The 26,016-nt window shown below is 36.9% G+C and overlaps 1 protein-coding gene across 2 annotated transcripts in view; it reads right to left on the bottom strand.

The window, feature by feature from the left end:
* The window catches only part of arhgef4 (Rho guanine nucleotide exchange factor (GEF) 4), a 289,616-nt gene that overhangs the window by 45,329 nt on the left and 218,271 nt on the right, over positions 1-26,016 (bottom strand). For both annotated transcript variants that reach the window (XM_028794916.2, XM_051922049.1), the window contains exons 6-7: positions 23,226-23,458; positions 1,297-1,426 (exon numbers count right to left, since the gene is read on the bottom strand). In XM_028794916.2, coding sequence (XP_028650749.2) covers positions 1,297-1,426; positions 23,226-23,458 — 363 coding nt within the window. The remainder of the gene's footprint in view (positions 1-1,296; positions 1,427-23,225; positions 23,459-26,016) is intronic.

The raw sequence follows: 26,016 nt of genomic DNA, 5'->3' as shown, positions 1-26,016 counted from the left end.
CTAGGGCAACTGGAATCCGTCAATGCTTGCTGACTACTGTTGGACACTGAAACGTGATGCACCAGACATTGAATACAAAAAGAAAATCAGGAGCAAAACACTTTTCATTCTGTTGAATTTAATAGCTTATGCGAAACATAAATGTGACTAAATATGTTATTGTCAGTAAACATATAAATGTCTATTTCTCAGAGTTTCTACATGATGCAGTAAAACCAAAACTATATTTGTGCATACCCAGTAGGTACCTGTCACGGTCAGCAAAAACATTTCAGGAAGCAAGATTTTTCAAAAAAAATTTTGTGCAGTGTTACCTTTAAATGTAAATACTAATAAAAGAAACTTACTGTATATTACAAAAAATGATTGTAATTTGATGGTTTAATACATTTTTGTGTAGATATAATTTTTTTGAAAAAAGGCAAATACAGAGCAGCAAGAACAAATCTGCAGAGAGGTATCAAAACTGCCAAGATGGCCTACAACAACAAGGTAGAGGCCCATCTGACAGACAATAACCCAAGACAGGTGTGGCAGGGATTACAACAAATCACCAAACAATCTGGCAGTGGTCAATAAGTCCCAGCAATGGTAAGTGGAAATGAAGGGGAAGTTGTTGTTTACCTTCTACTACTCAACCATTGAGAGTGTTTAAGCATACTGTATTTCAACACGGCGTGGCAGAGAAGATCATTGACTGCTCTCTAACCTCCCTAGTAGATACCTTCAGTGCCCAATTCCTCTGCAGAGCCAGGAAAATCACTCTTCCCATCCTGGCCACTCATTGTTCACACTACTGCTCTCCAGCAGATGGTAAAAGAGCATTAAAAGTAGAACAAAAAGATTTGCAGATAGTTTCTATCCTTGGGCCATCAGAATTTAAAATTTTAAAAACTCAGAGAACTGTTATAGTTTATTTCTCCAGTAGGTATAATGATTACTTTAGTGGATAATAATTTCCATCTCTTATTTATGTATAGCATTTATTTGTTGTAGGATGTGCGCTTTTTACATTACATGTTTTGTTGTTGTTTGTTGTACTTGCACCATTTAAAGATGCAGCTTTTACAATTTTATTGTACTGCTACAATGAAATTAAATGCTTTCTAATCTCTTCAAATTATTAAATTTTGATCATTTAATGTATGGGGACAATGATTTGCTATTAAGTAAAATATACTGCGAGTGGTAAGTTATCTTAGATCAAGATTTTGATGCAATTCATAATAACATTGTTATTAATGAAGGTTGTTTTTAATATTTGCAATAGAGTTACAGAATAGATTGTTCCATTACCTCCCAATCCTCTATTGAACTTTGCCATTGGGCAATTTTATCGATGTTTTCTAGGCGCCGCTTCCTCTCATTAATCAGCCTGGCAACATTCTTCATTGCAATTAAGGCTGCCTCCACATCTTTATAATCTCTGAAATTAAATAAATAATAACATTTATTTTTGAAATTCTCTTTTTGCAAATATTGTAATCCCTATTAAGTTAATAGATAACTGTGAAATTCCAAAATAAAAAGAAATATATTGGAAACTTTATATTCTGTAGACTATATCTGGTCTTCCAAAATGTTCTTTTCATTATTAACAAAAGAAGTAGGTCATTTAATCCAGCTAATAAATAATGTGCTTGATTATTGCAACCAACTATTTTAAAAGGCCTAGTGTCTATTTAACAGAACAACACAGCTGCATCTATTGGAATTATATTCAGCACTGTCTAGTATTAAGCAGAACACAAATTGACATGGTTCACAGAGCAATGTTAGAGGAGGGGATTCTATCAGAGAACAGACTAAAAGAGTAACGGTTTGAGGTTAGTAAGATATTTTGTTTCTGATGCCGTATATGTAAATTCCACAAGGAATCTGCCTGTTCTAACTTAAAGCTGCAGATTGTTTAATTTTAACATTAAACTTTATTTCCAGACAACATAGGAGTTACTCTTGGTGTTACATCCATGTACATAACAAGGTATATATAATTAAACAACACAGTATACAACACATGACACCATCACAACATTATATACAGTAAATACAGATACTGTGGAAAAGTGGAGTCCCAAGAAATGCTGGGGTGCCAGCAGGATCACCCCTTTTAACTGTAAATAAATCCAAAACAGAAACAATGCAGATACAGCCTTTTCAGCTTCTATTAAATGTGATGACTCTTAAGAGCAGGACATTCAACAGGAGCTCTGTTCTTTGGCAAGCCCGGGTCCAAATAAGAAACCAACATTTGGTCTCATCTGTTTCGGTAGATGGACATCTGAGATGGAACTCCGTTAGCAGCTGTGTTATTTTCCTTTTTTTATCATCCCGAGGTGTCCTATATTTACTCAACCCGAGGGATTCAATTACAGCATATGTAAGTATATAAAAGCATGATTGGCAGGAAAAAAGCTCAGAAAGAAATGGAAAAGACACAAGTTTAAGTTCAAGATATGGCCTGGCAAAGACTGACCTGGAACAGATAGGTGAAAAAATGGATCTCCCAGGACCTGACGCTGCAGCATCACCTCCAGCTGAGAGTGACAGCGGGAGCGAAAGTGCAAGCAAGTCGGGCAAGGAGACCTCATCGACTCCAGAACATTCATTGAAACTGAAAATGCCTTTACTTTCCGTGCTGTCAACTACCCACAGCGAGCCAGCAGCACCGACTCCGACTGGGATTGTTATTCCACCCAAGTTGCTCGGAGAAGGCTGAAACGAACAGTCTGAGCACAAGGTAACAATCGACGCAATGATCACCACAATAACTACCGCAATAACTACCACACTCGGGGAGGACATAAATGAGATAAAGAGCAATATAAAGAAGATCACAAAGGATATAAGCAAAGATATAAAAAAACATAAACATGACAAATAAGAAGCTGTTTCAAGATATTAAAGACTTGGAGAAACATTTAAGTAATCACTTTGAGGCAACCTTTAAAGGTATGCTAGAAAAAACTGAGTAAAAAATACAGGAAAATGCAAGTAAGTTTGAAAATAAATTTAGAGCACTTGATGATCAGCTTGAAGCCATTAAGTAAATGTACACAACTCATACAGTTTTAAATGTTGCTTATTGAACATTCGCTCTCTTGGCACTAAAGCTGTTTTGGTAAATGATATTTTATTAAGTACAAAATCTGATCTGTGTCTTCTCACCGAAACCTGGCTTAGTAAATGTGACACTGTACCCCTAGCTGAGGTGTCACCAGATGGATACTTGTTCATTCATAAGTCTAGAGATTCAGGTCGAGGAGGAGGCCTAGGAATAATTCATTGTAACAAAATGCAAATCACTTCTAAAAATTTAGGCAACTTTACATCCTTTGAAGCATTCATTTTAAATATTAAAACAGATTCGAACACAATTATAGTGCTAGTCTACAGACCACCCGGCCCATATTCATTGTTCATGTCTGAATTTAGCAACCTTTTATCTGAGTAGGCTATAAATTATGATCACGTAGTACTGATGGAAGATTTTAATGTACACATTGATGTGGAAACTGACACTTTTAGCAAATGTTTTACTTATTTGTTAAATTCAGTAGGATTTTGTCAGAATGTCAAAGGTCCAACTCATAATCATAACCACACATTAGATTTAATTATAACTTTCAAAGTTGAAATTCAAAATTTAATTATTACTCCATTAAATGAAGTTATTTCTGATCACTACTTAATTACATTTGATTTAGTCCTGCCCTTGCCAGCGCACTCACAGATTAAAACAAAGACAGTGCGACATGTAGATTGTAATTCTGCTTCAAAATTTATAGATACTTTGAGTAAGTCGAGTGTAATTGTGGAAAACCATTTAGATCAGTTAACATCAAATGTAAACAAGGAAAACAATTTAGATCAACTAACATCACATTATAATATGACCTTGAGAGATGCTTTGGACACAGTGGCTCCCCTTAAAACAAAAGTGATCAAAGCACATAGAAACTCTCCCTGGTTTAATGAAAACACTCGCGCTCTTAAATTAGAGTGTCGAAAACTGGAGCGCAGATGGAGAACAACAAAGCTACATGTCTTTCAAATTGAATGGACAGAGAGTGTTAATAAATATAAAAAAGCCCTCTTTAAAGCTTGTAGAAGAAGAATGTTCCCCTCAGCACCATGTATTTTGTGTGTTTAGTAAATTAGAATTTTTATAATAACTATTTTGTAACTTGCCAGTGAGAGAAGCTTGGCTTATGAACTAACAAAAATATGTTATTCCAGGGTTCAGGAGAAATAGTGTCCACATGAATAAAATCTAAGCTGTTTCTTGTTTTCCCTTTCTCAGAGTGAATGTTTCAGGGACAAGGTCACAAGGCTGCAGAAAGTACATGTAGTTTATGCAAAGGCGTCTCTCCTGTGCTTAGCTTTGAGAACACGGATAATGCTTAGCTCAACAGACATATTGTTTAACTTTACTGTTTTGATAAGGATGTTCTTTCTTCTTATTAATCATGAAATGCTGAATTATAAAAACCCCTCCTAATTTTTTCTCGGTGTTCAAAATTGAGCTTTGCGGCAATAAGTTATGCTCTTTTGGATCTCTACTTACTGTGACTCCGAATGAATAATAAAGAGACCTGAAGAAATATTATCTGCCTACTTTCAGTGTGCCTTTTTCGTCCACAAGCTCGATCAGAATATTATTCTACATTAAAAGATAGCAATAATAAAAATCCTCGGGTACTGTTTAGAACAGTGGCTAAATTAACAAATGGAAATTCAGATCAACAGTGCAAAATACCAACAGATATTAGCAGTACAGACTTTATGAACTTCTTCAATGAGAAAATTAAAAATATAAGATCCCAGATCTCTGCATCACAGTACAAACCAAATACTAGCTTAGCAGACCCTGTCTCACATTGCACTCAGCACTCTAGTAATTTTAATCCTGTAACTGAGCAGGAAGTCTTAAGTTTAATTTCTAAAATGAAGCCCACTACTTGTTCCCTAGATCCAGTGCCAACAAAACTAGTAAAAAGTGCAATGGATGTTCTTGCAGCTCCTATCCTAAACATTTTCAATAGTTCATTATTGCATGGCACAGTACCTGATACACTAAAAGTGTCAGTCATTAAACTATTACTTAAAAAGTCAGATCTTGACCCACATATACTAAATAATTACAGGCCTATTTCAAATTTACCGTTTCTCTCTAAAATACTAGAAAAAGTAGTCGCCAGTCAGCTTCAGACACACCTTACGCATTACAATTTATTTGAGAAATTCCAGTCTGGTTTTCGCACTGGTCATAGTACAGAAACGGCACTAACACGGGTTGTAAATGACATTCTGATATCCTCTGATGAAGGAAACTCCACTATAATTATGTTGTTGGACTTAAGTGCAGCGTTTGACACCATCGACCATTCTATTTTACTGCACAGGCTAGAAAATGATGTTGGGCTTACAGGCACCGTGCTCGCTTGGTTTAGTTCTTACTTATCAAATCGATTCCAATATGTACAGAAATGTGCTGACAGTACTCCATCATTATACACAGAAGTTCAATATGGTGTCCCGCAGGGCTCAGTACTGGGACCTTTACTGTTTTCACTGTACATGCTTCCACTGGGATCTCTCATTAGGAAACATAATGTTAATTTTCACTCATATGCAGATGACACCCAGTTATACCTTTCATTTAAATCAAATGAAGTTTCTCCAATGTTGTCTTTAATTAGTTGTGTTAGCGAATTAAAGCAGTGGATGAATGAGAACTGCTTGTCTTTAAATACAGATAAAACAGAGATGTTAATTGTTGGAGGGAATGATGCTGATCACAACAATATTTTGTCATCATTTACTGTAACTCAGTTGGAATCCCAGTCAATTTTACTGAATCAGCCCGCAATCTAGGAGTTATCTTTGACTCTAGCATGTCATTTAAAGCGCATATTACAAAGTTGTCCAAAACATGTTTCTTACATCTTAAAAATGTTAGGAAATTAAGGCGCTTTTTAAATAAACAGGATTCTGAGAAACTAATTCATGCATTTATCTCTAATAGGATTGACTACTGCAATGCGGTGTTCACTGGATGTTCAAACTGTTCTTTATACAGCCTCCAGTTAATCCAAAATGCGGCTGCAAGAATTATTACAAGAACAAGAAAATACGAACACATAACTCCAGTTCTTAAATCCTTACACTGGCTCCCGGTTAAGTTTAGGACAGATTTCAAAATCCTTCTTTTAACATATAAAGCATTAAATGGTCGAGGTCCGGCTTACTTGTCTGAACTTATCATGACTTACAAACCTGAGCGCACATTAAGATCTCAAGATGCCGGTCTGCTTATGATTCCAAGGATTAATAAAATAACAGTGGGAGGTCGAGCTTTTAGTTACAGGGCCCCTAAACTGTGGAATGGTCTGCCTGCTACTATAAGAGATGCCCCTTCAGTCTCAGCTTTTAAATCCCGGCTGAAGACTCACTACTTCAGTTTAGCATATCCTGATTAGAGCTGCTGATTAACTGTACAGACTGCATCTCTGTTGTGAGTCATTAGCACTTAAACATAAGTAACATGACAATTATAATTGTATACTAACCCTCACTTATTCTGTTTTTCTTCTCGGTACTCAAATGTGGCACTTGGTGCCACGGCCCACCTGCCAAGTTGTTTTGCCTGCCTAAGGAAAAGTCATCCCAGATGGAGGATCGCAGGAATCGTGGGAAAGAGGGGTCCTTTCATCGGATTGGCTGGCCCAGCACTGTTTCAGCCGTGGAATGGCCAAATGGGGGAGGCAGCTTGAAGGATGAGGTCTCCAGGACTCTACACAAATCCAAAACTTATTATGGGATATATCACCTACTGTTAAATTCTGCTCTGTACTTCTAAAATTTATATATTTTTTTTATTTCTTACTATATTGAGGAATTGTTCTGTTCTGTGTACTGCATTGTATTGTATTGACCCCCTTCTTTTGACACCCACTGCACGCCCAACCTACCTGGAAAGGGGTCTCTCTTTGAACTGCCTTTCCCAAGGTTTCTTCCATTTTTTCCCTACAAGGTTTTTTTGGGAGTTTTTCCTTGTCTTCTTAGAGAGTCAAGGCTGGGGGGCTGTCAAGAGGCAGGGCCTGTTAAAGCCCATTGCGCCACTTCCTGTGTGATTTTGGGCTATACAAAAATAAACTGTATTGTATTGTATTGTATATTGAAATAGTTGGACAACTGGCTCAACCTGGCTGGGACGCCCCAAGAAGGAAAAGATGGGGGAAGGCAGTAACTTTTCGACACTGCCTCCCGCAAGATGCTAGATGGCAGCTCCCCTGGAGTATAGTGGTGCCCCGGATTCCCGGAGGGCATCCCGGGACTTGGAGTGTGGTTTCTCAGCCCTTTTGGGTGCCGTTGGGGCTGCCAGGGGGAGCACCCAATTGTTATACTTTCCCTATAGCCCGGAAGTACTAATGGATCATGTGGTAGTGATATTCTATATGGTGTTCCACAAGTCTCAATCTACATGCTTCCGTTAGGTCAGATTATCTCGGGGCACAATGTGAGTTACCACAGCTATGTTGATGACACACAGCTGTATTTATCAATTGTACCCGATGACCCAGAGGCTGTTATTTCACTAACACAATGTCTTACTTGTGTTTCTAATTGGATGAATAGTAATTTTCTCAAGCTAAATAAAGAGAAAACAGAAATTTTAGTGACTGGCAATAATTGAGACAATGAGATTATTAGAAATAAACTTGATGCATTAGGATTAAAAGTCAAGACGGAGGTAAAGAACTTAGGGGTAACTGTTGACTGTAACCTGAATTTTAAATCGCATATTAATTAGACCACTAGGACAGGATTTTTTCACTTAAGAAACATAGCAAAAGTTAGACCTCTTATATCATTGAATGATGCTGAGAAATTAGTTCACGCTTTTGTTTTCAGTTGTCTAGATTACTGTAACGCACTCCTCTCAGGACTACCCAAAAAAGAAATAAATCGTTTGCAACTAGTGCAGAATGCAGCTGCAAGAATCCTAACTAGGAAAAGAAAATCCGAGCACATTTGTCCAGTTTTGATGTCACTACATTGATTACCTGTGTCATTCAGAATTGACTTTAAAATACTGCTTATGGTTTACAAAGCCTTAAATAATCTCGCCCCATCTTATATATCGGAATGTCTGACACCCTATATTCCAAATTGTAACCTTAGATCCTCAAATGAGTGTCTGCTTAGAATTCCAAGAGCAAAACTTAAAAGAAGTGGTGAGGCGGCCTTCTGCTGTTATGCACCTAAAATCTGGAATAGCCTGCCAGTAGGAATTCGCCAGGCTAATTAAGTGGAGCACTTTAAAAAACTGCTGAAAACACATTACTTTAACATGGCTTTCTGATAACTTCACCTTGATTTAATCCTGATACTCTGTATATTCAATTCATTATAATAACTATTCATGGCGGCTCTAAAATCCATATTAACCCCTACTCTCTCTTCTGTTTCTTTTCCTGGTTTTCTGTGGTGGCGACCTGCACCACCACCACCTAATCAAAGCACCGTGATGTTCCTACATTGATGGATTAAAATCCAGAAGTCTACATGACCATCATCATCAAGTCCTTCCATGAGAACCCTAAATACAAAGTGGACTGTTTCATTTATGTTAGGTAGAATGCCCAGAGGGGGCTGGGTGGTCTCATGACCTGGAACCCCTACAGATTGTATTTTTTCTCTCCAGCCGTCTGGAGTTTTTTTTGTTTTTTCTGTCCTCCCTGGCCATCGGACCTTACTCTTTTTGTTTTAATTAGTGTTGTCTTATTCTAATTCTTACTTTGTCTTTTATTTCTCTTTTCTTCATTATGTAAAGCACTTTGGGCTACATTATTTGTATGAAAATGTGCTATATAAATAAATGCTGTTGTTGTTGTTGGACAGGAACCATGAAATACTTCTGAGCTGACTAAACAATTGAAGTTCTCCATCTGACCCGGAAGTGCTGGCAAGTCATGTGGAAGGAAGAACTGAAGCACTTCCAGGTTGGGCTCTATATAAAGGACTGCTGAAGACCCAGTAGGCGAGCCAGAGTTGGGAGGTAGTAGGACAGAGCTTGCTGGGAAGAGTGGAGGAAAGATTTGTGTGGATTTGTTGTTGATTTACTTGTTTATGGTAGCTGTAGTGCTTAAAAGGCACTTTGAAGAAGGAAAAACAATTAAAAGAGATGCAGCGATGCAAACTGTCTGGCAGAGATGCAAACTGTCTTGCGCGTAGTGCAGGCCCATGGGGGGTGGAGGGGTTGGGATGGAGGGGGTTTGTATATGTATACTTTTTTTTCCGTAACGGGACTATTTAACATCATGCCCTTGGTTTATTGTATTAGGATTGTACTATCATATCTTACTGTATCTGCATCTCCACTGTTTAACATCATACCCTGGGTTTATTCTTTCGAGCCTGTTCAAGATTATAGATAGATAGATAGATAGATAGATATTCTAGGTTTAAAGTATGTGGGCAATATTGCCAATAGATATCTGGATGTGCTCTGTCTCTAGGCATGTCAGAGGACTGGGACTTCATGAAGTGTGGTCTAGCCTCACTTGGGGAGGCAAAATGGGGGTTGGTCTGTGGAAGGAGAGAAAGAGAGCAAACTGTTTCTGATCTATCCTTTTCATCCTCACAATTGTAAGTGTCAACACAACAATAGGCTTCATAACTCCTGGCAATATTGGAAATTAAGGTTAAAGCTATCATATGTAATAATATACATCCTTAATTTATGATTATAAAATGACAACAAAAGTTCAGAAGAAATGTCTCTATGATCTAACTTTGTAAGTTGGAATGTCAAAGGTCTCAATCACGAAGAAAGTATTCTCTCACCTAATAGGTCTAAATGCCAAGATAGTATTTTTACAGGAGACTCACTTAAACAGCAAGGATCATTTTTGGTTGCAAAGAGACTGGACTGGCCAAATACACCACTCCAGTTATACAAAGAAAACTAGAGGTGTGGGAATGTTAATTCATAGAACAATTTAATTTTTAATATCAGATGTAGTATCAGATCCTGAAGGGTAATATGTGATGCTTATGGGTAATTTATTTAACTGTAAAGTGATTTTGATGAATATTTGCACACCCAATATGGATGATACAAATTTCACCCAAAACATATTTGCATCCATTCCTCACTTGAACACTCACAAAATTATAATGGCTGGAGACTTTAATTGTTTTTTAAATCCAGACCTGGATAGTTCTTCAGCTACAGGGGATATCTAACATTGCAAAAATAATCAGACAGTTTTTAATTGATCATAACTTATCAGACCCATAGAGATTTATAAATCCATACATAAAACTATATTCTCACCAGTACATAATTATTACTCAAGGATTGATTATTTCTTTATAGATAACAATTTCTTATTCACAATCAAATTTTGCAAATATGACGCTATTGTTATCTCCGACCATGCCCCTCTGATCATGGAAGCTCACTTCACTATGCCCCACATACTCATCTCGCAGCTGCCGTCTTAACCCCCTGTTATTAGTTAACAAGAACTGCACAGAATTTATATCCAAGCAAATTGATTTTTTTTAGACACAAATGCATCCTCAGAGGTTTCTGCAGGAATACTCTGGGAAACTCTGTAGGCCTCAGAGTTAATCAGTGAAATTAGCAGAAATCAGAACACAACCTTTTGGCAACGAAAGAAACAGAACAACTCATTTTTAGATCGCAACATCATTACTATGAACACAGAGAGAAGGTTAATGAGATCTTAGCTGAATAAATCCACAAGCAGAAAGTTTGCAATTCAATATCAGAAATCATCCACTCAGACAGAGATAGAATAATTGGCCATAAAAATATGATGCACACATTTAGATACTACTTTCTACTCAGTTTAAAGAATACAAGACACAATCTAATGCATTTTTTTTTTGCATTACGGATACCACAGTTAGATACTCTCAGTGCAGAGGAATTGAATAAACTTCTGACACTATCAGAATTACTAGACGTTATAAAGAGTTGGAAAGCACCAGGTTCTGACTGCTACCCTGCTGAATTTTCTAAGAAAACTTCAATCAAGTTAGCTCCCCTTTTATTAGCAACACTTATAGAAGCCAGAGACAATAACATTCTACCTCGAACTTTTCAGCAAGCATTAATTACTGTACTGTAAAATAAGGACTTATCAGAATGTGCATCATACAGAGCAATCTCACTTCTGAATAATGATGTTAAGATACTCTCCAAAGTCCTTGCTAGAAGGATTGAGAAAGTGGTCCCTTCAGTAATATCACAAGACCAAACCAGATTTATTAAAGGTAGACATTTGGCTTCCAGTCTTCGACACCTGTTTAATATAATATATTCACCCATAAAGTCTAACACTCCAGAGATCTTATTATCTTTGGATGCAGAAAAAGCATTTGATATGATTGAATGGGATTACCTTTTCACCACTGTGCATAAATTTGGGTTTGACCCGGACATATGTGTATGCATCAGGCTACTGTATACCAGTCCAGAAGCTTCAGTTTGCATTAACAACATTATTTCAGACTACTTCAAACTAGAATGTGGTACTAGACAAGGATGCCCCTTGTCACCACTGCTATTTTCAATAGCCATTGGCTGGTCACTTTTGAAGTGCATCAGAGATAAAGGGGATTTTCAGAGAAGGACTTGAATAGAAAATATCACTAAATGCAGATGATATGGTACTGTATACTACGTACAGTATACCAGACCCACAAAATTCTGTGCCTGCAGCCCCAACTGTACTAGCAGAATTTCAAAGGTTATCTGGACTCAAAAATAATTTGAACAAAACTGTGCTTTTTCCAGTGAATTCTCTAGCAAACAACATTAGATTAGGCACCTTCCCTTTTATCATTGCAGATCAGTTTAAATAGCTAGTGTAGAAGAAGAATGTTCTCCTCAGCATCATGTATTTTTGTGTGTTTAGTAAATTAGAATTTTTATAATAACTATTTTGTAACTTGCCAGTGAGAGACGCTTTGGCTTATGAACTAACAAAAATATGTTATTCCAGGGTTCAGGAGAAATAGTGTCCACATGAATAAAATCTAAGCTGTTTCTTGTTTTCCCTTTCTCAAAGTGAATGTTTCAGGGACAAGGTCACAAGGCTGCAGAAAGTACATGTAGTTTATGCAAAGGCGTCTCTCCTGTGCTTAGCTTTGAAAACACAGATAATGCTTAGCTCAACAGACATATTGTTTAACTTTACTGTTTTGATAAGGATGTTCTTTCTGTCTTATTAATCATGAGATGCTGAAGTATAAAAAACCCCTCCTGGCTTTTGATCAGGGTTCAATTGAGCTTTGCGGCAATAAGTTATGCTCTTTTGAATCTCTACTTACTGTGACTTCGAATGAAATAAATAAAGAGAATTGAGAAAAAATATTATCTGCCTGCTTTTCAGTGTGCCTTTTTCGTCCACACTAGGGGTAAACATCACAAGTAAATATAAAGCTCTTTTTCCACAAATTTTTTTCTGTTTGCATGGGCAAAATTAAACAAGACACAGATGGTCTACCCTTCAACTTATTTTAGCAGGGAGAATTAACACTACCAAGATGAATATCCTCCCTAAGCTTCTGTTTCTATTTGAAAACATACATTATACATTAACAAATAATTTTGTTAAGAAATTAGATTCAATCATAACCTCATTCATTTGGAATTCGAAAAATCCATGCATCCAAAGGGCAACACTACAATGAAGGCGGCATGGCTCTACCTGATTTTCAATTTTATTACTGGGCGGCAAACATACAAGCTATAAAAACTTGTACATTGACACAATAGAAAAACACACACTAGTTTGGCCTGCAATAGAAATGAAATCCTTCAGTACCTCTTTATATTCCTTGCTTTGTATACCAGTAAATACAAGGTATCATCAATATACTAACAACCTTCATTCACTCAGAATATGGAACCAATCTAGATGATAACCACCTTTTTCCACACTTTCAAACTTACACAGTTTTTATTGTTTAGAAAATCTTTGGGATTAAATCATTTAGGGATTTGTATATAAATAATGTCTTTGCATCCTATTAACAATTACACTCCAAATTTAGTTTCCCATCAACACAATTTTTCAAATATATTCAAATGAAAAACTTTGCTAAATGAAATCTGCCCAATTTTCCTCACCTCCCACCTACGTCTATTCTCAGACAGCATTTCTATAATATGTAAAACCATTTTAAAGTTGCTTCCTTTTAAAGATCTCAGAGTAAAGTGGGAAAAGGATCTCTTACTCAACATTTCAGTAAAGGAGTGGAAGGCAGCCACACACAGAATTCACTCTAGCTCCATATGCACAAAGCATTTAATTATTCAAATATTCAATTATTCAGCTTAAAAATTTTTATTGAATACATCTATCTCATTTAAAATTGTCCAAAATGTTTCCAGGGCAAGATCCAACTTGTGAACGTTACAATCAAGCTCCGGCTTCACTAGGCCACGTTTTGGGTGTGTACCAAATTAACAACATTCTGGACAAACATTTTTAAATGCCTATCAGTCAGCCTTAGTGTCACAATCACACCTAATCCATTAATAGTTGTGTTTGGTGTACTCCCAGAAGGGCTTAAAGTGGAGAAGGACAAACAAACTGTAATTGCCTTTACATCACTACTAACACGTAGACTTATCTTGCTCTTTTAAGTCAGTGGGTAACTGATGTTATATACTATTTGAAATTGGAAAAAATCTAATTCTCACTTAGAGGATCTGTTCAAAACTTTTTAAAACCTGGCAGGATCTAATCAATAACATTTTAGAATAAGCATTTATATTGGGGAAAAAGACGCCTTTCTCTCTTTAATACTTTCAAAAGTTTTACTCTGGCTGTTGGCCTTCTTCTCTTTCTCATGGTTGAACTGAATTTAGTTTTGTTACGTTTGACTAAATTATATGGAATGTTACATGCTTTTAATAAATTCAATAAAAGATTTAAAAAAAAATAAGAGAAATTGCCAGAATTTTAAAGTCCTCTGAAAGGGGTGGGATTAATTGCCCTCACGGGTAGTCTTTTCGCTGCTGCAAAAGAGAAAAATGACAAGATTGTTAGTGATGGCTCCTCACCCCCCCCTGCTCCTGAGGCCAGAAGGTGTTAATCCAATGTGCATGTGTGACACTGCCCACCCCTTAGCCCAGCCCCTGTGGAGCAGGCAGACCTAGCCATGAGGTTGTGGGCCAGGGTAGAACCCAAGTTGGTAAATTGCCCATTTTATCATGAATTGAATGATGCTTTTATTGAAGGGTTCCATGCTACTGCGTTTGGTGCCTTCTTTGTCACGAGTTCCGTTAAAGGTGCTGCCACTTTGGAAAACCGGGGAACAAACATCCGATAGTACTCTGCTAGACAGAGAAAAGCCTACACTTGCCTATTCATTTGCAGGTGGGGCCAATCTCGAATGGCTGCATCCTTGGACCACTGCAGCTTGACTTATCCTCGCAGCAGCCATCAGAGATAAGATATCTGACAGTAGCCTTCAGTCATATCGAATGTGGACAGGTGTGAATCTTTGTAGTTGAACTGTTCGGCAACCACAAATATAACCACAATAGTTTACTAGCCTCTTTCTTTCATGGACCTCATATGGTCCTTGCCACTGGATGAAGAACTTATAGTGTGATGTGGGGACCAGAACCATTATTCTGTCTCCTGGGCAAAGCTTGCAAAGGCAGCACCAGGTGTTACCTAGGCAATCTAGATGGTCTAGAAAATCTCTATTGTATAGCCAAGCCTGTGTGCATTGCACCTCTTCAAGATGTTCCCTAATTTACACCTTAAAACCAGTTCTATCATATACATATCTATTTTATTACACACATATGCTAAAGTAATTATATCAGTAAAGGAGGAGGAGGAGGTTTGGGAACATGTGCTGATACAGTGCATTGCTACACCCACCACACGACGAACCACCAGGATTGGGACCCGAGTACAGCCATGCAGTGGGTGACACCTCAGCACTGGAATTGCTTGAGGATTTTTACGGCGGCTGGAGTGTTAATCTTGCCACCAACCCCCAAGATTCTCCTGCAAGTTGGAGGACCTGTTTGCAGAGCTAGATGCAGATTAACATCATACCCAGGACAAAGCTATTGTAGGTTAATGGACTTGCTCAAGGGCCTAATGGAGTACAGTTACTTCTGCCATTTACAGCATTCAAACTGGCAACCTTCCAATTGCCGGCACAAATCCTTAGCCTCAGAGCCACCTCTCCACTGTATATCAGTAAAACTATACAATAAATCAGTTTTTGAGAGACAACTATACGCCAAAAATTGGAGAAGCACTTTTTTACTCTACTTGCAGGTCCTTAGTTTTCCATTATAGCAAGTAATTAGATAAAGAGAACTAGAATCTTTGTAACAAACGTACGTGAACATGGATAGAACACGCAAATAGCAAAATAAAAGTTCCTATGCATGAATTAAACCACTCAGCGGAACTATTGAATGCTACCTTGATAGAAGTGCTTATTTATGAAGAATAAACGGTCAGGTAGATATATTCTAAATCATCTTTCATCACATAACTTGCTCTAGCACCAAGCTTCTAATCAAGATGATCCCTTTTTATCTCTCTCTCTCTCTCTATTACCCAAAGCTGCCCTATAGAAGAGGTCCTGGATGAATGTAGGGACACGTGGATACTCTTTTAATGAGAGCTGTGCAGATTTAGTCAAATCTGGTATACAACAGGGTGATTTTATTTCACCTTGGCTATACAGAGATAAAAACTATTTCTGTTCTTATACTAACACCTAACAAATGTTTAGAGAAGTCAGTCTTCAAAGAGACTTTCCATTGTTACTTTTGCATCTGTATTCAAAGGGATATGGTTAGGTAAAACTACCTGCCTATCTGAAATGGCTGGTAAAATGTTACTTTTTTCAGAGATGTAAAGTAACAAAGTACACATACTTTTACTTTACTGAAATACATTTATAGGCTATTTATACTTTGAGTAATTATCAATCATGACAACTTTTACTCCATTACATTTTTAAGTCAACTAGCATACTTATTACTATGCTTTATTTTTCCAGCAAGTCCTTGTTACTTATAACACAGCCCAAACTATTATAAAGTCATACAAAAGACCTATCAGTTGTGTTAGATAATTTGATTATGGTCCAGCATAGCTCAGAAGTAGCTAACAGAATGCTGTATAAACATTCAAAAATAAAAGTGCCTTTCTCTGCTGTTGTTACCATGCTTCCTGCTCACTGTTAAGACATGGATACTGAATGTGCACTTTTTCTTTGGTCATATTTGATCACTAATTTCAAAGTTATAAAATGCAAAGGTCATTCATATACAGTATAATGCAGTTTCTTATGTGTCTGCCAGCTCCTAAAGAAATCTCTGCTTTCAAGAATCCACATTCAAATTTAAAAAAAGCATGTTGAGGTAAGTGTTTTTCTCCTCTTCTTAACATGTCATATATGGAGCCTCTATTTTTTAATCTTGTGCAAGCAAAATTTTATTTGCACAAGTAATATCTTGGAACCACAAGTTATTTATTGTATGAATAAAATCCATTTGTTATATCCACATAAATAATGAGCTCATAAGAACATGTCACAATTGCTAAAACACTAGAGTGAGACTGGCTGCAAAAGTTGCTGGTTAAATGGAGAAGACAGACTTAAGGGTCAAGTGAGATCTCATGGACTGCAAGCGGTCAGAAGAGTGTCCCTGTGCATGAATACCAAGGGCTTGCTGTACTTGAATGTGAGTGCTAAGAAAAGGGTTGCCCACTTTCCTAGAAGTAAAGGTAAGTATTTATTGCTACTGGAACATTGCCCTACAAGTAAGAATTTAGTTTACAGCTGACTACAATGACTAAGGAAAGTACAGGTGACTTATTAAGTGAATATTTTAATTATATGTACAAGAGTGACCTTTAAACAACAATATATTTTGTCTTTGTGATTTATTGAAGAATTACTGCAGATCTTTTATTCTATCTTCCTATGAACTGCAAAGTGTGTAACTTATATATCTCTGAGCTGTCCTTTCTTTCAGTCCTTCATCCGATTCAGAAAAGAGCCTTTCACTGTAACAGAACTGACACCTGTCCAGATCATTGTTCAGCAGAACACTAATTCTCAGATTTGCATTTGTAATTTCATTTGTTGTATTGAAGTTGAATTATTGTAGTGTAACATTAATGGAAGTTGGTTATATGTATGGGAAAATATTAAACATTTGATTAGGTTGGAGAGTTCATCATATGCATTGAGTTTAATTGTGATTAATTCCATAATTTACATAAGCCCTCTAAAGGGTCATTTAAAGATAAAATTTGGTACCAAACTGATCAAAGGAAACCACTGCCTTCTTAAGATAATTATTGTTGAATATAAAACCCAGTTCTGAAATTTAATGCAATAATTGTCATACTTTCCCTTCTAAAGTCTATCTTTACTTAATTGAAGTGTAAAAAATCCAATCTGTGATTGTGTATCTATTCAAGTAAAAAGGTTGTTTTTACTCTTATTTTTATTTTCTATCTTCTTCTTCTTCTCTCTCTGGAGTAGGGGATACCTCTTCTACTGATTCTGGGTATTCCAACAGGGGAGGCACAATGTAAGTTGTATCCTCACTAACTAGCATCACACTTCCAAGTCATCACCTTGATATTAATCAAATCATGGAGGCCCAGCTATTCGTACACCAACTTTATGGAGGGTAGATGTGAGGCAAACTGGGTAGTGTACAGTTGCCCAGACCCTTTGTGTCCCTGCCATTTACAGAGATTGGATAATATATACCCCTAATAAGATGTGTAGGAGAAAGTGGCTATTGCCCATTCTGCTAGGCTTTAGTGGCACACCAGGCCTGTTAAGAAAGAGGATTTAACAGGGATGCAGGTATCCAAGTGCACCTTCCCCACTTGAATTCCAAACTAAGAGACTAAACTCCAGCTTGTACCAGCATCTGATAACAAAAGTGTAAGTCACAGTTGCATTGACATTTCTCCAGAGGCCTCTCTGCATACCTGTTGAGTCAGAAGGCACAAAATGGACTTAAGTAAGAACAAAGACCAGTTATTCAAGGGATGATAACTTAGATGGACAGAGTAACTCATTTACTAGAAGGAACTGATTTTGGAACTGGAAGTAACTTTAATCCAATCAGGAGAAGTTATACATTCTCTTAAAACTCTCTGCACCATCCTGAAGAAGGTCTCCGGGATATTCACTGGATAATCAGTGAAAACCTCTGCGATTCTTTCAGGGAGGGGTAAAAATGCAAAATGATCTTCCGAAACCCGATCTCTGAAAACCAAAAAAGTTATGATCTGCTCTTGCTTGGAGAGCTGAATCTGATAAGCTCTTATCTTTGTGAACCTGACAGCTGAGACTGAATTTGCCAAGTTAAACATTGAGCTGGTCTGAAGGCTGAGAAGCAGCCCACAACTGCAAGCAGGAAACTTCAGCATCTAAACTCTTGTGCCAGAATGAGTAATACGTTTCCCTAAGTTGCAAATGGCACAGCAAAGGTTGTAACAGCAGAAAACAAGCTGAGGAAGCAGCATCACAGACCACCAAAAACAAAAGATCATGAAGCAAAGAAAAATAGTGCATTCCAAAGCATGAAGAATTCTCCAACTGAACATAGACCAACAACTCCACACAATATCATCTTTAAAGACTTGATATCATAAAAGTATTTATTTTTCCCAAGATAAAGTAAAACTCCAAATACCAGCAAGCAGCCAGCCTATATGTTATAAGATTGTCTAGTCTGTTTGCATCCAGTCTTATATATCAATATACTGCATATATATGCATTTATCATACTTCTATAATCCTTGTGTTTATAAATAAGTTGTATTATTCTGTGCCTTAAAATGAGTGTGCCTAAGCTACCTTGATAGAAGTCTAAAGGCCAGAGAACCCCTCCTATAGCATAGAAAGGTAAGGTAAAAAAGCAGGAGCTTTGCTGAATTATTTGACTAATTACCAGTATTGACAAAGGAAAATATGATAATTAACACTAGAATTACCAGAGTCTACGAAAAAACTCGTAGATCCGGCCCACCTTAAAAACATTCTCACCTCTCCTTTGTCTTCTAAATGTGCTGATTAACACAAGCAACAAGCAGCCGCCTATTCCATCCCCCACCTTCGCAGGACGTTCACTAAGTTTTCCCAGCTCATGCCTTGTTTGATTATCTGGGAGTGACTCAAGTGCTGGAGTTTTAGAGTGGAAATAATAGATCGATATTTGGAACACACGCATTTCATGTGTGTTCCGTTTCTACAGTAATCTGTGTAAACACATTTTTAAAACAGAAACGTTTTTCATATTTTAGTAGTAAATGACAAAATGTAGGCATAAACTATATAATGTATGAAGCCTGAAGTCCAAAGATCAAGTAAACACTTTCACAAAAAGTTCAAGGATGGTACAACAGCTTCTGTGGCGTAGCGGTAAGATTTGCTGACTTGTAATCAGGAGTCCCCAGTTCAATCCCCACTCACTCCTATATTTGCCATTTTCAGTAGTGAGCTGCTCCTTTTGTTAATATTATACAGTACACACATACATTTGGTTTGCGTCTGTAACACACAGTGTGCATTTATAGGACTTGTAAAAGTTACCGTTTTTTTAACTTTTATTCTCTCTAAATCACAATCACGATACATACTACCGTCTTTCCTACATTTACAACGTGTGTACTTGTTACAATGTACACACTTCTCTCTATGCCGGGTGTTCCTATTACACACCTGAAAGAAAGGGACAATATATGTGAAAACATCATCGCACTAATGCAATATTATTTGAAAACATACAGCGTAAGATCGGGTGTGGATTTATGTTGGCGCTATTACTGAAAGAAAAAAAAGATCAACATGTGCGTTGATCCTGCAGCACTGAATAAGCTCACGCACTCTAACACCCCCCCCCCCCTCCTGACTCTAAGAAATAGCGCAAGTACAGATGCAAACCAAGTGTGATCAAGAGTCACCGGTTCGATCCCCACTCACTCCTACATTTGCTGTTTTCAGTAGTAAGCGGCTCTTTTTGTTAATATTATACAGTACTGTACACACATACACTTGGTTTGCATCTATACTTCCGCTGTTACTTAGAGTCAGATTGGGGGGAGTGGGGGGTGATGTTAGAGCGTGTGAGCTTATTCAGTGCAGCAGGATCAACGCACATGTTGATCTTTTTTTTTTCTTTCAGTATATGTGCCTTCCCTGTTTATTTACAGTATATATCTAGTGACTTTTCTGCCTGTCTGTCTCTCTATTACGCAGTGCTCTGTCTGTCTGTGTGTTATGGATCTTAAAAATAACAGTTATAAGGACACTTGTTCATGTTAATTGCAGTCTCAATTGTTAAAAAATATTTTAAAAGGAGCATCCCACATGAAAATATAATGATCTCATTAACTGACAGTACACACCAATTTATAAATTTTATGTCCGTTTGAGGTTAAAAAGAAAAAAAAAAAAGAACACTTTCTCCTCAACGGGGAATCGAACTCAGATCTCTGATGGACAGTAAGCCTGCCGCGCTCTGAAACAGCAAATCTTACCGCTATACCACAGAAGCTGTTGTATTGTTCTTGAACCTTTTGTAAAAGTGTTTATTTGATGTTTGGACTTCATGCTGCTTCACACATTCTATAGTTTATGCCTACATTTTGTAACATTTATTACTAAAATATGAAAAAGTTTCTGTTTTAACAATGTGTTTACACAGATTACTGTAGAAACGGAACACACATGAAATGCATGTGTTCCAAATAACAATCTATTATTTCCACTCTAAAACTCTACTTCACTCCCAGATAATCAATCAAGGCATGAGCTGGGAGATGCTCATGCACATTCTAAGTCGGTGGAGGGATAGAATAGCTGACTTTTTGCAGCTTGTTTTTATCGGCACATTTAGAGGACAAAGGACGCTGGCGGATAGGTGCGAATGGTTTTAAGGTGGGCCGGATCTACAAGTTTTTTGTAGACTTTGGTAATTCTAGTGTTAATTAACCAACTAAAATTCACTTAATTCCTACATTTAAATTGACTGACCCTCGGTGAGCAAGTTAAAATTCCTTTTCAAAATCCTACAGAGGTCATAATGCCACTCTCGGCATTAAAATATCTTTCTTGTTTATTGCTATGTCTTTTTATTAATAAGGGTAATAAAAATGAAATTGAAGTTTGTTTTGTTTTGTATTTTTTATTTGTAACTGGCTGTAGAATTAAATGACATAACAAAACAGGAAAAAATTTGTAGCATATCTCAGTAATTACGGCCAATGTGGATGGTATCTCTATATTTTAGTTTATTGCATTTGTGTAAAGTAGTACAGTGTGATATAGTACAAAAATGTCTTTGTTTAAGTATAACTTTATCAATTATGTTCATCCATTCATTTGAATTCACAAATTTGCCAAAGTCAATTGTGCACATGTAAGGCTTATTGTACTTGCTCTTGAGGGAACAAGAAACAAACTTTGTGGCTACACAATGACATATTGTGTGCACACAAAGTCAATAGATGGATTGGGAGAGAATGGGGGTTAGAATGTTGCTCGAAAGGGTTATGTGGCGCTCTTAATATCTTTGCAAGAGGACAGTCCAAGTCTTTAGAATCCTGGCACTTCCTGTTTTGCTATATGTTTGTGAGACATGGATGCTATCCAGTGACCTGAGACAAAGACTGGACTCATTTGGTCCTGTGTCTCTTCAGAGAATTCCTGGGTACCGCTGGTTCAACTTTGTGTCGAACGAGTGGTTGCTCACAGAGTCCCAAATGAGGCATGTTACCTACATTGCGAGGAAGCATCAGTTATGGCACTATGGCCATATGGCACGGTTCCCTGTGGGTGATCTGGCTCACAGGATCCTCGTTGCTGAGGACCCTGAGCAGCTGAACCAGGCCGAGGAGATGCCCACGTAACACCTGGCTGCAGAAGATAGATGATCATTTCCGGAAGGTGGGACTGGACTGTGTGACTGCCTGAGGGGTTGCCAACTGGGATCCTGAGTTTCGTCGTGTGGTGGGTGTGGCAATGTGCTATACCAGTGCATGCTCCCTAACCTCACCTGACCTGATACAACATACTGCTCTTGTTCCTATATAATAACTTGAGCACATTATATACACATCTTGTTTGCACAATATATAGCTTATGGCAGCAATGTAAGATCGGCTTACTGAAAATAGAAATTATTGTGATTAAATGTGATAGCATTTCATTTATATGATAAAACTGTGTTTTAAACTAGATAGTATTGCATTAAATCTGTAAAACAGTAATTATTACATTTTAATGAAAAAATATTGTGTTTAAAGTCAGTAGCAATGCAATGAAAAATAAGGCATATCTTTGTTTTACTTTACACAACATAATCATTAATCACTGAAGTACAGTGAATAGCTTTAGACTGAATACTGAACTGGGCACATTTTATTAATTTAATGTACAGTACCAACTGACACTGTGAATTTACAAATACTAATCTTACTTTTAAGTCACAGTGGAAATGTATCCTCTCCGATGTCTAAAATCTTTCAGCATTTTAATATCTAAAAATGAAGAAATTTGTGGTGACTCTACAATGTTTTTTGTTACTAATAGGATTTGTCCAAGAGGATCAAAATGGAATCTGTCCTGGCTGCAGAAAAATTAACAATTTGGTCCTCTACTGCTTTCTTAGGGATCGAGAACATTTGCAAATAATATATAAGCATGTTTCAAAGGTCCGAGAAACAGTTATGACCACTTAACCTAGGGAACCTTGGAAATGGATGGGGGTAACAGTGTAGCTACAATATGCCTTTTCATCCCTGAATTTGTTTTAAGTCAAGCTGATTTGTTAAACACAACACATCAAAGTCTACTCATGATTTCACTTATAAAATGCTCTTCTAGGATCATGTTACCTAGCAGTATCATGATACGTAAGGCTTGACACATCTGGCTAGATGAGAACACATTCATGCTTGCACATCTACACTTCTCAGGTCAGACCTACAATAGAAACTAACACATTCACCTTCATGCACACTGTGACAACATACCAACTCTGTACAATGACCGAGCTGTTAAATTAAGTCAATGGAGCTTAGATGCAAGAAAATTTACCATGATGTCTACTTTTTAAAATTTTCAACTTAGTAAATTCACTTGAAAACTTGTTTGTTTACCTGTGCCAAGGACTGGTGTATTTCAGCAGTTCAGCAAGCTGTAGTGGGTATTTACAGATCTTTTGGACTGGTGTGAGCAAGAAGCCATCCAATGAGATATCAATCATTTTCTGGAGTAACCGACATGCTTCAAAGAAGAAAACATACTTTTTGATCTTTATTAGCTTGGAGAGCTCCACACAGGCATTAGGGTGATTGTTGCAGTATTCTGAGTAGATCTGGAAATCAGTTTGCTAAACGCAAAAACAAAGCATTTTTTATTAATCAAGTCATACTTATTATTGTTATTACTTACAAATTTATCTTTGCATTTATCATATTGTATATTTATAACTAGCTATATTATCTTTGTGTTTGACATTGTATAACATTAAATAGTTTTGTGTTATGCATTTTCTTGAATGTAGTATGCCAAGTGTGGTAAATAAAAATGTATATTTGTTGTATTATTTATGTGACTTGTCAGATTTTGAAATAATAAGTAATTGAGGATTTGTTTTAAATGAGTACTAGTCTGTAGTTTATGACCCAGTCATCAAATGTTACAACAGTGTCCAAAATCATTCAGATAACTTAGAACATCCCTCCATACTGTGGTACACATACAGTATTTAACATAAAAGTGCTTTATTTAGGTTTTAAAAAAATAACTGTTTAAATAAACACCATGAATTTTATGCTAAACACAGCACTCATTTATTCAAAAGCAGTTAAACATGTTTTACTTACTATAAACAGGCAGGAATGATGTTAAAATAACAACATCAAATCAAGTAAACTACAGCTCATGTTTATTCCTAGCTAGTGTCCTAAAGTTGAACTTCAATATTTTTGAAGTTATTTTTTTACAATTGTGACAAACATTTATTTGCCTCAGTTAATGTTAAATAGGTACAGGACATAGAAGCGAAATCGGACCTTCTGGCTACCGAAGTAAATATAACTTATTGCGGCACGCTGGCACTAACGATATCAATTTAGAGCAATCTGAGATATTATAAAGGAAACTTCTTATCTTTATGCACCAAAGCTAAAAGAAAATGTCAGAATTTAATTGTGTCTGGCCCCTTATCAGGATTATATAGAGGGGATGTGACTTACAGCAGTTTGTGTTCCCTTCACTGCTGATTAGAGACCCGGTGTGCAAATCAAAGCATATCCTTTCTAGCAATTATGTTGCTTCTTTGGAAAGGCCTGGATTTTTCAAGAGAGATTGTATTTATCCTAAATGGAACAGATCCATTGTTCCATTCCAAAACATGGCAGCAAAACTGCCTGGCTGTCTATTAGAGCACCTTTCAGGCTACAGTCTTGTAATCTTGAATCACAGACTGTTGTTAATCTTAGATGTTACCCAGAATCCCTGTTATAGGGCATTTTGTAAGTTTAGTGTGGATGCAAACATTAAATTACTGGATAACCAAAAAATAAAGAGCATAATTAGAACATGAGATAAAACCAGATCCTTCAACAGGTGTACCAATAACAGTAATTTCATTCACATTAAAAGCAAAAAATATATCACCAGTTCAGAAATATCTCTGCCATTTTAAATGCTTCTTATTAAACATTCAATCTCTTGGAAATAAAGATGCTTTGCTAAACGATATTACATTAAGTATAAAATCTGATTTGCGCCTTCTCACTGAAACCAGGCTTAGTAAATCTGACACTATTCCCTTAGCTAAGATATCACGAAAAGGATACAAAATCCTTCATAAATCCAGAGATATTGGTCAAGGAGGTGGCTTTGGAATACAACGCCAATTCCAAAAAAGTTGGGACGCTGTGTAAAATGTAAATAAAAATAGAATGCAATGATTTGCAAATCTCATAAAATTATTTTTTATTTACAATAGAACATAGAAAACACATCAAATGTAAACTGAGAAAATACACAATTTTAAGAAAAGAATAAGGTCATTTCTAAGTGAAGAACACATCTCAAAAAAGTTGGGACAGGGCCATATTTACCACTGTGTAGCATCCCCTCCTCTTTTAATAACAGTCTGTAAACATCTGGGAATTGAGGAGACCAGTTGCTGGATTTTTGTGAGAGGAATGTTGTCCCATTTTTGTCTAATATTCTAGCTACTCAACAATCCTGAGTCTTCTTTGTCGTATTGTACGTTTCAGGATGTGCCAAATGTTTTCAATTTGTAAAAAGTCTGCACTACAGGCAGGTCAGTTCAGCACCTGGACTGTTCTACTATGAGGACATGCTGTTGTATTAGATGCAGAATGCGGATTAGTATTGTCTTGCTGAAATATGCAAGTCCTTACCTGAAAATGACACCATCTAGATGGAAGCATATGTTGCTCTAAAACCTTACAGCACTGATGGTGCCTTTCCAGATGTGCAAGCTGACATTTCCATAGTCAGTAATGTACCCCAATACCATCACAGATGCAGGCTTTTGAACTGAGTGCTGATAATAAGCTGGATGGTCCCTCTCCTCTTTAGTCCAGAGGACGTGGTATCCATGTTTTCAAAAAGAGTTTCAAATTTTAATTTGTCTGACTGCAGAACAGTTTTACACTTTGCCTCAGTCCATTTTAAATGAGCTTTAGCCCAGAGAAGACGGCAGTGTTCACAATGGCTTCTTAATTACATGAATGAGCTTTAATCTGCATTTGTAGATGGCATGGTGAACTGTGTTCACTAACAATGATTTTTGGAAGTGTTCCTGAGCCCATGTAATGATTTCCATGACAGAATTATGCCTGTTTTTAATGCAGTGCCGCCTGAGGGCCTGCAGATCACAACCATCCAATATTGATTTTTGGCCTT

The sequence above is a fragment of the Erpetoichthys calabaricus genome, chromosome 2, assembly GCF_900747795.2.
Source record: "Erpetoichthys calabaricus chromosome 2, fErpCal1.3, whole genome shotgun sequence".
NCBI classification, from domain to species: Eukaryota; Metazoa; Chordata; class Cladistia; order Polypteriformes; family Polypteridae; genus Erpetoichthys; species Erpetoichthys calabaricus.
Note: the sequence above shows the minus strand (reverse complement) of the source record. Positions and strands in the feature narration are given on the sequence as shown.